This window comes from Xiphophorus hellerii, chromosome 24, assembly GCF_003331165.1.
Source record: "Xiphophorus hellerii strain 12219 chromosome 24, Xiphophorus_hellerii-4.1, whole genome shotgun sequence".
Taxonomy (NCBI): domain Eukaryota; kingdom Metazoa; phylum Chordata; class Actinopteri; order Cyprinodontiformes; family Poeciliidae; genus Xiphophorus; species Xiphophorus hellerii.
Genome location: NC_045695.1, coordinates 2,071,250 through 2,084,309, shown reverse-complemented (window position 1 = coordinate 2,084,309; position 13,060 = coordinate 2,071,250). Strand labels below are relative to the sequence as shown.

At 42.4% G+C, this 13,060-nt stretch overlaps 1 protein-coding gene across 3 annotated transcripts in view; it reads left to right on the top strand.

Annotated features, from left to right (window-relative positions):
• Window positions 1–13,060, top strand: part of LOC116716173 (histone deacetylase 4-like) — a 72,502-nt gene that overhangs the window by 21,931 nt on the left and 37,511 nt on the right. For all 3 annotated transcript variants that reach the window (XM_032557057.1, XM_032557056.1, XM_032557055.1), the window contains 2 exons: window positions 7,940–8,268; window positions 12,392–12,542. In XM_032557057.1, the coding sequence (XP_032412948.1) occupies window positions 7,940–8,268; window positions 12,392–12,542 (480 nt within the window). The remainder of the gene's footprint in view (window positions 1–7,939; window positions 8,269–12,391; window positions 12,543–13,060) is intronic.

Genomic DNA, 13,060 nt, shown 5'->3' with positions numbered 1-13,060 from the left:
AAAAGGGGTCTCTTATGATGAATTCCCATGTATTCCTGAGAATAAATGGGTGTTTTGTAGTGATAGTTGAGAAATGAGCAGGAATCTTTAGGAGAAACTGGCGCAAGGAAGATGAAGCTGCTGGGCACATTTTTGTTTTTTTCAGCCAGAGGAGAGTCCGATTCATAAATCCGGGCTCTCGGATCAGCAGTAGACCGGCTTGTTTTCTACACGCCTCCGGCTAGGGTGATGAAATATTGAAATCCACCGGAACGTCTTCATCAGATATTCTGGAAAGCTGTTGTCTTGGATACGGAGCTGCCGAGGTTTCCGTGTTGTGACCTGAGAGCGTTTTTTTTTTTGTTTTTTTTTTAATCTCACACAGGCGGGAAAATGTAGGGTGAAGAGTTTTCCTGGTTTGGGAAGGAATAGAGAAGAGAAGATGGAAAAATGTTTCCATCTTTTTATCCAACCATCCATCCACTTTAAAAAGTCATAAGTTAAAACTGAACCTTTGCATTTATACTTTGGCTGAAAAAGTTCAGAAAAGGATAGTCTCCCTTGCCATGACACTTTGGAGCAATAAATTGTTTGTAAAGAAAAAAACAACAACATTAAAGTTATAAAAAAGTGCTGATGCGTTTGTGGTTGCACTCGTCCGGTAATGCTGGTGTCCGAACCGACAGCGCTCTGTTTCTGGAATGCAAAGCTGTGGTTGCTGCACCTGCTGGGAGTTACACGAGTCAAAGTAAACACCTGAGTTTGGGTTCACACAAAGCAGCACAGATTGTTTTAAGAGCTTCCTCCACGTCGGATATGCGGCAGCTGGAGCTCGTGACCGTCTGCCAGAGCCCTGACTTACAGGAAGCTCCCATGCGATAAATGCGTCTCCAGTGCTGCTGGCTTTAGGGAGAGCAGGTTTACCGCTCTGCGTTCAGGTGGCGCCCTCTACCTCCTCCTCCTCCTGCGTCAGCCCGGGCAGCGAGCTGTGACACGCTCCATTAGAGCCCTGCTGCAGAGGCCGGGAGGGACCGCCGCCTCCAGGTCCCGCTCCCATTCCCGCCTCCTTCCTTCTTGCTACAGAGCGCCGCTGCAGAGACGTTGCCTGACATCGTTAAGGCGGTGACGAGTCGGAGATTGCTTTCTCGTGCCAGCCAGTTGGTTAGAAACGCCTCCTGTCATGGTGGAAGTTCTTAGTTTTGATGCTTTTAATCATGTGTGTCAAACTCAAGGCTCAGGGGCCAAATCTGGACTGCCATAGCCTTTAATGTGGCCCTATAGACTCCAAAGAGACGCATAAGCAGAACCTTCAAGGTAATATTTTATCAATCCAATCAAAGTCATTTTTATCTGCACACTCTCAAATTTTTATGTTTCCGTGATCTCCAAAATTAACTCTTTTTTTTTGCACTAATGCATAATTGAGTTTGTTGTTTCCACATTTGGTTGAAGAGATGCGAGCTAGGCCTGTCACGATAGCAAATTTTGCTGGACAATAAATTGTCCAAGCAGTTATTTGCGATAAACGATAATATCGTCTTTTTGAAACAATTTTCAAGTACTACAATGGTAATGCCATAATAATGCAAGAACTCATTCTCAAGTATCAATAAACTGTAAATTCTAATAAACATTTAACACTGGTACTCTAAGACATTTTAAATATTCAAAAATAAATAAATGAAACAACAGAAACAACAGATAAAAAGGGGCTAGCTGACACCAAAGCAGCAGACGGAAGACATTTGTCATCCAGTTTTTGTGGAAAGAGAGAGAGAAAAGAAAAGCATACATCATGCAAATGGAAATCATTGAGCTCGTTTTAATTTATCATGTGATCAATTGATTTATTGCTTATTTTGACAGGCCTAGTTGGTGATTGGTATGGCGAGTAACAAAAAGTCATATTAACCGTCAAACATTAGTGCATATATGTCAAAATTTCTTGCAAATATTTCTAAATTAGAACCACAAATCGGTGATATTTATTGCAAAAAACAAAAAAACAACAATCAAAAGATCCTCGAGGGACTGAAAAGATGTTCAATATTATGCCACTTTAATAAGTACTTGTTGATCACAGGCACAGCTATTTATTAATATTTTGGAAGGGTGCTATTATATTGTGCCGGCATGTAGTATCATTTCATAGCACAATAAAGTTGCATCCAGTTATAGAAACGCTATCTATATCAAATATCACGTAAAATAAATTTGATTTTGTATTTTAACACCTTGAAATTGGGCTTCTGTCTCTTTAAAAAGTTCTTTCAAAAGCTCCACCTTCAGGAAGTTATCACAACATGACTATTCAACAACGTCTTTTACCAGCTTTGCACCGAGCAGTAGCTCCTATAATGAGATCAGCTATTGTTCAGTTCCACCAGGTGTTTGCTAATTGCTGCTGGCTAGTCTGAAGAAGCTGAGTGAAGTTCAGAAGCTTGAAAACTGCAGATCTGAAGGGAAGCTGTGCTTTAAAGGCCAGGTGTTTTGCACAGCTGAATGGTTGCCATGGAGATAAAAGGATTAAAGAATCAAAGGAACACTCCAGGTCTGTTTTTGATGAGGGACTAACATTATAACAGGAGGTTAAGCTGAAAAAATGTTGATTTTACGTGATGCCATTCCTTTAACAATCTGAAACGGGTTTTATCAATACATTCCGGCACAACCGGCCCTTTAAGAACACTCATGGTCTTGTTGTGGCCCAATATGAAAACGAGAAAGAATGTCTTAGTTACGCGGCAGGTAGCTCCCATTCAAACTGAAACGTGTTCTTTCTGCTGACAAGTCTGAGCTAAATCAGGCTGCAGATCAAAGGGGGAGCCTTTATTTAGATCCCACAAACTGAAACCGAACCCAGCTGCTTTCAAACAGGTACACCGGCTTCGTTGCGCAAGACTCCCTGGAAGCCCACGCGGCTCTCCCCCGAGACACCGTCTTTGTTTTTGTTTGGCAGCGAAGGCCCCTCACATTATCCTTTATCCCCCTCGCATCAGTAAACGGAGGAACACACTTGACGTCAGTGCGCGACGACAGGGCCCATATCAAAGCGGGTCTTTTCCGAGCAGCAGCCAGGTCATTCCCAGGAGCTTCTCTTTTGGCTATTAGAGCCCAAACTCCACTGGCCATGCGCCAGTGGAGTTTGGGGTCCTGTTTTGTTGTTGTCGTTTAAAGGCGTGGGCTTGTTGACCGTCGATCAGGAAAAATCTTAAGATTTCCGCCGTTTGATTCGGTTTGGTCATCTGTTGGCGTGTGGTTTTACTGTTGTGGTAAAAAAAAATAAAAATAAAGAAAGGACAGCAGACATTATTGTATGGTAATAAGAATGATCTTTGCCAGGTTGTAAAATAATATAAATTTAACCTCCTGCGTGGAAAAACACAACCGATTCCACCCTGGAGAGACGTTTTGCAACACAAATGCAAAAGATGCTGTGCCGTTTTGTGCTGTAAAGGTTACTTTGGAGGCAGCACTGACAGTTTTAAAGTGAAACAAATCCACAACCGTCCCTTCAAAGCGTTATTTTCAACCTGGCATTGTCTCCGCAACGATTCTGGCTTAGTTTACTTGTAAAAAGGACTCAGAGAAAGTTAGTTTACATTCGCAGCTCCGCCGCAGCGGGAAGGGGAGAGATTGATCGTGCTTTTCTGGCCACGCTTTCGGGCCCACAGTTTGCTCAGCGAGTCGCTAAGCCTAATACTGTTTGTGCTTTCTTTAAACAGTAGGCTGACCGAGCCCCGGATGAACAATCAAGAGAGATCAGAAGCGGGATCTTTTTTCTTTTTTTTTTTGCACAGTTTATTATGAAGACTGACAACTTCTTCCAAATGCGTCACACCAGAAGGTTCAAAACTTTCTGTCGGAGGTGCTTTTAAACCTCAGATTGACAAAAGCATGTCGCTACGAACAGAATGGAGTGGGAAAACTCCCCTGCTCTGTTTCACCTTGAATCCATTCTGCTTGTTTATCTGTTTGGGGGGGAATGCAGGCAAACTCTGTGCCGGGAATATAAAGCGAAGAGGAGAAAAAACAAAAAAAAAGGGAGAGGCGGTTGTTGTGATTTTGAGTTTGGGATGGGAACTGCGTGAAGTGAGTGGGAGAAGTGGGGGGGTTAGGTGGGGAGGCTAAAAAGGGATTTCCTCGGCCTTAGGAGCAGGGAGAGTGGGTTGAGCGAGCCAAAAAGAGTAGAAAGGGTGAAGAGAGGGAGTGCTGCGTGTGTGTGTGTTTGTGTGTGTAAGAGAGAAAGAGAGAGAGCCGCTGGTTCCTGGAAAAGCTGCAGAATAAACAGGCTGCATGCCTGAGACTGCCCTGTGATGTCACCACTGGGCAAGCCGGGGACGAGGGGAGGAGAGAGACGGGAGGGGAGGGAGACACCCATCAGGTTAAGACCGGAGCAGGGGACGACGGAGACAGAGAGCATGAGGACAAGTCAGACGAACGCTGCTGTCATTCCCCCGTAACACACTGAAGGAAGAAGAGCAGAAGAGGAGGAGGAGGAGGGTGCCTTAGTGAGGAGGAGAGGACAAAGATGGGTAACGACACCACTGACTTCTTTCTGTAGCTCCTGCTTTTCATCTGGTGAGCAATTAGCACCGCCAGGGTGGCGGAGACGTTGAGCGAGGTGTGTTTACGGATCCGCATGCGTCGCCATCGATGAGTGCATCGTTTCAGAAACACCTCCCCCTCCACCCCTGAACATTTTGTGCCGGTGGGGTTTTTTGAGGGGGAGGGGGGCAAAGTGAGTTATGGATTCACATTAACCGAGAAGGCTGCAGCGCAGCTCTGACAAGTGCAGGTCTAACCCATCCTTAATCGTTTCTGCTTTCCTGTCGTCCCCAAAACCAATATTTCCGATTGCTTTGCTTTTCTACCTGTTTGTCCCTAAAGGGCTTCAGATGAGGCATTGATTTGCAACCTTAATCTGCAGAGTGACTCATGCAGAATCAGGTAGAGCTATATTAGACTTTAATGGAGAGGCAACACGAAAATTGCTGCCTACTGAAATCGGACAACTTTAAGCTTGATCAGCTCTAACCAGTAACTGGCCTGTTGGAAAGGAAACAGATATTTGAAACACTCCTACCATGGTGCAAAGAAGTGAAGAAAAGTCATTGTTAGCTGTGTTTTAAAAATAAATATGTCGAGACATGTTTTATGTTAATTCAGGCTGCAAGAAAGCAAGAGAGAGCAAGACATTATTATTTTAAATGGAGTTCTCATTTCTAAAGTTGTAGAACTTAAAGATAATTCAAACATAATTGTTGGTAGCAGGTCAAACTTTTACCAAAATTGGCATCTTTTGACCCTAAAAGTGAAAAAAAAAAAGAAAACAGATCTTTTTCCTAATCTTGAGCAAATCATATTTAAACTCTACCAAGTTGCACTGAGAACGCTGCTCTGCAGTGTGGAAGGTAAGGAAAGGGAAGCACTAATGTGTTACTACTTTGTGAAGCTATGTAAAAGCAAACTGTTAAGACATGTCTGAGGTTTACTTAGGCTGTGAGAAAGCGAGAGAGAGCAGTACTTCAGCAACTGTGCTTCAATCCTTTTAGACATTCAACTTCTCTGCTGTGAAACATGCTGGATTTGGAAATGTTGGAAACTTTTGCAAACCTTCAAGCTACATTCTGTTGGAAATGCATATGAAGACTGTTTTTAGTAAAGCTAACATCGCTAACGTAATTCTTTTCCGACACAAAGCTTCTACAGACGGTTTAAAATTTGAACTCCAAGTCATTGCATTTTCTTTATGGTAGTAAATCCCTTCTTTACAGGAACAGATATGTCTCGCACACAGTGTGACGTTGCTTCTACTCCGATTTTAAAGAATTAATTTGTGCTCACATCCAGAAGAAAGAAATAACAATATGCTCAAAAATCGACCAAAACATTCCACTTGGTTCATCTCTTCAAAGCTGTTTTTATTTTAAGGTTTCTTTATAGAAGTCAACTAAAATTGATAGTTTCAGACCTTTTTTTTTTTTTAAATTGATTTTTGATCGGCCATTGGTTTCCAACCTTAACCTACAGAGTGACTCATGCAGATTCAGGTAAAGCTACCTCAGACTGAATGAGTCAGAGGGTTTAAAAAAAGAAAAATCTACTGATTCACAGTTTCACACAACTCCTCATTTCTTATAAAGCTCTCCTTTCTCTCATCTTCTCATCCCGTGCCAGATCATAGGGCCGCGTCTTGCAGGCTCCCTTTCAATTAGTCCCAGCAGCAGCCTATGAGACGTGTTGTAATCTCCCCCCACATGACTGCAGTCCTTTAGGACCCTGTTGCATGTTGTTGTGTTGTTCTCCTGCAATAACCGCACAGGGGGGGCATTTCACCTGCTGCACACAGTGAGAGTCGAGCATTTCAGCGTACAGGCGCCATATGGCCTTAGCAGTAGCAAAGCTGCTTGGATATGCAGTTACAGTTTGGTGATGTTCAGAAGGGGGGGAAATGCATCAAACAAGAAACGTCCAGAAGCAGAAAGTGACTCAAAGTGTTGGTCAGTTCATCTCACCGCTGATGTTTTGTTTGCCGATTCATTAACGTGAAGTATCCCCGGCTCTCCGCAAACATTGTAGGCAAATAATCAGACCAATCGGCTCCTATTTGTCCAGACTTATTGGTAGGAAGCCGGCGGATTGGTGGGCTTCCTGTGCCCGAGCCAGGGGTTTTGGGGCATGGGAGTCGGGAGGCGGGGGGTGTCAATGCAGGCTTTGTCGGATGGGTCGGCGAGCGCCGTGTGGAGGAGCAGCACGGCACTTTTTCTTCCCAATAGATCTTATCAGGACTTTACCAAGTTTAAAGATAGTTCTCTTGGAACTGATGTTACTTCACCACGTGGAACAAGCATGGAGTTCATTTGTGATGCTCATTAAAGATAAACTTTTTTCTCAGAAATGGCAACTAAATCCAAGAGCTTTACTCCGACGGTCTGATTTACAGCTCCGTTATCTGTTTATTGCTTTCTTGTTTTACAAGCTGTCCATCCAATGTGCTGCTTAAAATAGCCAAGTCTGGTATTTTAATATTTTTTTTAATCTAACGTATATTCCTCCCGTAAAAGTGAAGGAGCATGAAAAACACAGGAGACTTTTTTTGTGTTAATTAATGAAAATCTCAAAGTTTAAAAAATTCTATTCTGGGCATTTTCCTAAGAGGTAGACTAATTAAACAGTGCTCTTGAAGTGCTTTGATTAATCCGCCCTCAGCTTCATAACCTTGCAGTCGTGCTAAGTATGAAAACACACGGCGACGTGCAGAAGAAGAGGAACATGTTTGCTATAGCGTGTCTTTTAACCTTGTGTCGTGTTTTGGTTATTCATCCTGTTCCGCTTGTCTTGCTTTGGCGTCAGAATGTGCTTCTGTTGTTGACATGACGTTATGAGTGCATCCTATTTAGGAAACTCGGCCTCGCTGATATAAAACACTCCTGGAGGAGCTCATTTCTTTTGTGTGAGATGTATCAATAAAATCTTCAGTAATAAGGGTTTTAATGCAGGGCTTTAAATTTTCCTCTCGTGGAAAAGGAGTGTTCAAATTCTGATTTTGTTTATTAAGAGAAAAAAGGATTATTCAAACCAGCCTTGCCCTTAAGGTAACAGTCATTTTCCTTCTTATACCAGGAATTACCTGTGATTAGACACAGTTTGTGAAGAGATAAGTTAAATTTCACTCACACACCCAGTTTTGATAAGGAGTAAGATATTGCTGAAGTAGGAGCTACCTGGCAACACGAAGTAGGCAGGAAATGGGAAAGGCTTTACATCATCACAACAACCTTTCATTATCCACCCATTCATCTGTTTTATCATTCATTCATAAGTTCATCCATCAGTCGAACCGTTTTATAATTTATTCATCCATCCATTCACTCATCCATCCATCCATCATCCATCCATTTTATCTCCTTCCATCTCTCCACCTGTCTGATCGTTCTTCTTCTTCTCTCCTCTTCAGTGGACATTAACTCTGCGCTGCCCCTGCGTCTGCCCCCTGCTGCCATCCCCATGGACCTGCGCGTTGATCACCACCACCAGCAGCAGCAGCAGGTGTCGTCGCTCTCCCCGCCAGGCCAGCTCTCCCCCAGCTCCCTGGGAGGATCGGGTGGCGGTGGCGGTGGCGGCGGTGTGGTGGCGGCCTCGGTGCGCGAGCAGCAGCTGCAGCAGGAGCTGCTGGCCCTGAAGCAGAAGCAGCAGATCCAGAGGCAGATCCTGATCGCCGAGTTCCAGCGGCAGCACGAGCAGCTGTCCCGCCAGCATGAGGCCCAGCTCCAGGAGCACATTAAGGTACATCATTTACAATTAGCATTATTTATGGAGCAGCATTAAAAGAGGATTTCCCCCTCTTTCTACACACCTCGCTCACCCGTTTCTCAGAAATTCATTGAAAAGACGCAAAAATAAGAACCTATGGAGTTTTAAATTAGTCCAATTATTCCACATAAAACCAGCAGGTTGTACATCGTCGCTATTTAAATCTCCCCTAAACCAAACGAAGACGGCTCTTAATTTATTCAGCCTCAGGAGTCGGCAGACTGAACTCAGCAGCTAAGAGCAGCCTCATCAGCTTTAAAGGGCTTCGGTTCGAGCGGCGAGTGAGAGCAGAAACAGAAAGGCACTTTAGCTTCATTTTCTTTAACTCCTTGGATGGATGAGGGCAATATAAAGATGTGTCTGGCTGCAGGAAGAGTGTGAAAAATGGACGTGTGAAGCTTTCCTTTAAATGATTAAAAAGCTGGAGTTGAATTTAATTAGAGCGGAGTGGATTCTACTGTCTTTCAGCTCTTCTAACTTACCAAATTTCATTCGTTTTCACATAAGCATGCATCACTTTGTGGCGTCGCATGTTGATGAGGAGCGAGGAAATAGAGAAAGTTTTAATACGGCGGGATTCTGCAGTATTTGTTTTTCTTAAAATAGATTTGACTCGGTTTGTTTGGAGTGAAGATAAATCTTTAGCTTGACTTTATATTGCTTCTTTATTTTAGCTGCCTTTGACATTTTTTTCCGTTCATGCTTTTATGACTTTTTTAAATTAAAAAAAGTGGTGAATCTTTCAGATTTTTTGTAAAAAAAAAAAAGATTTCTTCCTCCATCATCTTATTCATCACTGATCTCTTGTTTTTTTTTGCCTCTTCCTTCCTGTCATTAACTTCTTCTTTCCATTAACGTCTTCCTTTCCTCCTCCTGTATTTACTCTCTTTCACTTATTCCTCCCATGTTCTCTTTTCACACTTCCTTAAATCCTTTTCCTTTTTTTGGCAATTTCTGTTTGCTTTTTTTTAACATTGTACTTCTGTTTTATTGCTAAATCTGTGTAATCTGTGTTGCTTCTTCATAATGTTTTTACATTTTTAACCATCCTTTTTTTTAAATGCCATGCTTAAAAAATGTAATAAGTAAAAACAACCCAAAATTAATTAATAAAAGCAGCAGTGTTGCATTGATTGCATCTCAACAAATGAAAAATTCAAATAACTAAATTCATGTGAAACTGATATGTTAAGAATATATTTTTTTGCTCATTTTTACAATTTTGACATTTGCACCCTCCACCAGGACGGCAGGGTACTAAATGTCACTGCTAAAGAAATGGAAAGTTTAGTGGAAAGAAAAAGTGTGGCAGAAAGAAATGCATAAGCACCGGCAATAACCATGAAACCAAAAAGGTGCATTAAAGCAACAGAATATTTCTTTCGGACATAGTTATGAGAAATATTACCTTTGTGCGTCCCCTTGCAAGGCAGTTATTTGCAGAAATATTTTATTAAAAAGGTGACAGGTTCCCTCTTTGTTATTGGGTGTGACCATTTAATGCTCTGTGTATCCCGGGTAGGACCGCTAATAGCTACAACACCCTCTATATTTACCGCCATCTCTTAATTTAAGAAAAAACTTTAAATAATGTGCAGTGGCATAACCTGAACCTGAGATTATTCCTTCAGTTCCTTACTCTAAAAATATTTTATGTCACTTATAATAATTGTTACTGTACATTCGAGGGAATAAACTCATCCTCATTTAACCTGTTCATAACACTTCCTGTTTAATTTTATCTTGGCTATGACTAAAGATGGGGGCGGGTTTTTGTTGCTGTTTCCTTACTCATAAATTTCTTAATTATTTATGTTTTGTGTAACCTTTATTCGACCAGACAGGGCAGACAGAATGTATTAACAAAAAATCAAACGGTATAAAGACTGGACGGAGTAATCATGTCACTGAGGAAATCTAGAAAGTTGCGATTAAATAAACCAAAATGACCAAAACAGACCCTGGGCTAGCAGTAGTGCTCATCATGAAAATAAGCTCATTTTGAATAGTTGGGACCATGGTCACATCATACTTACACAGCAAGAAAATAGTTATGGATTCCTCATAAATGCTGCTAGTAAATATCCAAGTGGCGTCTTCTCTTGTCTTTCCCATTTTGACCAGTGCATTTTTGTTTATTGCTTCTGTTTTTTCCCCCCGCAAACTGAAGAAATGCACTCAAATTATGCCTCTTAACTAAAAGCTGCTAAATTGTTGACGCTAAGTGAAAATGAAAACCGTGTCACAGTTTGGAGATTTTGCCAAGCAACAAAATTAGACGCTAAAGACAAATCAACTCCGTTTGTTTAATCTTCTCCCTTAAAACCGCATCCTGCTCTCCTTTCTCCTGTACTTCTTGCCGCTCTTGCTTAAAATTCCGCACACAGCCCGTCCCTGTTAAGACCTGCCAAGCACAGAGTCCTGCCTCGGTTTTCGTGATGCTTTGGTTAATGGGCGCTGCCATCTAAAGGGTCCTCTTGGCTTGCGGTTGAAGCGGCGGGACAGCTCAGATGTTCGTGACGCACGGTTTCACCGCGGAGCCCCCAGCCTCAATCACCTCTATTCACCGGGCATACACACACACACGTACACAAACACAAAACACACACAGAATTGCCTTAGAAAACTCGAAAACATACACATCCTCTTAAATTTCATCAAAACGTTTGCGTGCACTCGCTCATCTACGTTTGCGGACGGCAGAGAAATCTTCTGTACAAGCTGTTTCTCAGGAGGGAAGGATGTGCATGGCTCTGGTCGGCCGAGCCACAAGGGGTTTTGGGTGTGTAAGTGTCCTGTGTGCATGTGGGCGAGGAGGTCCCGCCCACTAAAACCCCTCTTCTCTCTTCCCCAACCTCGGTTTGAAGTCAAAAGCGATGGCTGGCTGCGCTCCAGAGAGCTCTTCCACCTCTCGGCCCCAAGCCACTAATTTATTCACAGCCTTGTTTCAGGGCTTTGATTTGGCCTCACCGTAAACACAGTTTCACGTCCCTGCCGCAGAATGCCCAGTTACAGTGTTTGGAACCCAGCTGATTACGTTCCATTTTTGTGAACCGATTAAATATCGGTCACTAAACAAGCTTGGAGGGACTGCCTGTTCCTCAGCTCTTCACAGAGAATCATCTGCACACTCAGAGGTGCAGCAGGCAGGAGCTGGGAGCATGGATCATCCATCCATCCATTTTCTTACACCCTTATCCCATTGGGGTTCTGAGGGGTGCTGGTGCCTATCTCCAGCTGTCAATGGTCTAGAGGCGGGACACACCCTGGACAGGGGAGCATGGATCATGTTGAATGTTTATGACAAAACTGAAAACTTGCAAAAATCACAGGGAACGCAGGGAGCCAGAGCAGAACAAAAACAGGAACCAGGAACAAAATACCTTTTTTATCTTCAATAATCTAAAGCATTATTTGAAAAAGACTTTTTGTGCTTCCTCAGGTTGTCTTGTTCTGCTATCAGGGAACATTCGAGTCTCTAATAGCTGCATATTGTTTATTGCAGAAGCTAATTTCAATGCTTTTTAATTGGCTGCTTTTATGCACAGTGACTCACAGCGAGGGTCTAATTTTTTTAAGGACCCTTCAGCGTGATGAAGAGGAGGCGATTGTGGGCACATTGTAGCTTTGGAGCTGATTTTATTCCTGACCTTTTGGTTGCAGGACAAGCTGTCAGGCCACAGATTGGTTCTTAGCGGAAAAATAAAGAAATTTACTCTTGGAGCCTTTTAAATAAAAAAGAAAAAACAGCGCGATGAGGAAGTAAGCAGATTGGATTATGTGTTTTGCTAAAGCCTGGTTCCCAGTTAAATTGCTTATATTTGTTTAAAGGCTAAAGCTTTTGGCCTGAGGTTTTTAGAGGAATTGCAGAGGTTTAATTTTATGGCTTTGAACAGCTGTCAGAGTTATTTACTTCAGAGAGAGCAGAAGTTGAATGAAAATACTTTTTTTAAAGTGAGAAAGGCAGAGCGAATTGAATCTGTTCTGAAGAGAGCTCATGCGAGGCTGTTACGAAAAGGTCTTACGAAGCCGAGAAACACTTCTCCATTTTTGTTTTCTTTTTAACTCACAATATTTCTGATGTTTCTTTGTGCAGCAGCAACAGGAGCTGCTGGCCCTGAAGCACCAGCAGGAGCTGCTGGAGCACCAGAGGAAGATGGAGAACCACCGGCTGGAGCAGGAGCTGGAGAAGCAGCAGAGGGAGCAGAAGCTGCAGCTGCTGAAGAACAAGGAGCGGGGCCAGGAGAGTAAGTTGTTCCGACACCGGGTGTTTCCCATCTGCGTGTGAAACCACGACGCCTGACGTTTACGCAAATTTTCGTGCCAAAAAATATGCACAACCCTTGAGCTTTTTCACTTTTTGTCGCATTAGATCTCGATATTTTCTGTATTTCATTGTGGACGCAGAAGGACTGCAATTGAAGTTTTAGAAAACAATAAACACCTGCAAAAAAACCATTTTGTTTTAAATGTTTCAGATCTATGATGATTGCAGATCAATTCACGTGAAAAAATCTGGATACTATATAAAATAAAAATGTACAAATAGCCACATTGAAATTAGTTTTATGTTCTTAAAATTATTCAAATTACATTTTTGTGACCCAAGAGTAAATGTATTATGCGTTTAATGGCGTAGTTAAAGTCGAAATCTACATCTTACTGCAAATTTGTGGCAATACTCAGCACAGCAACACAGCATCGACTCAGGAGAGAAAAATATAAATTCGTGCCACGCTTTTAAGATTGTGTGCAATTAATTTTG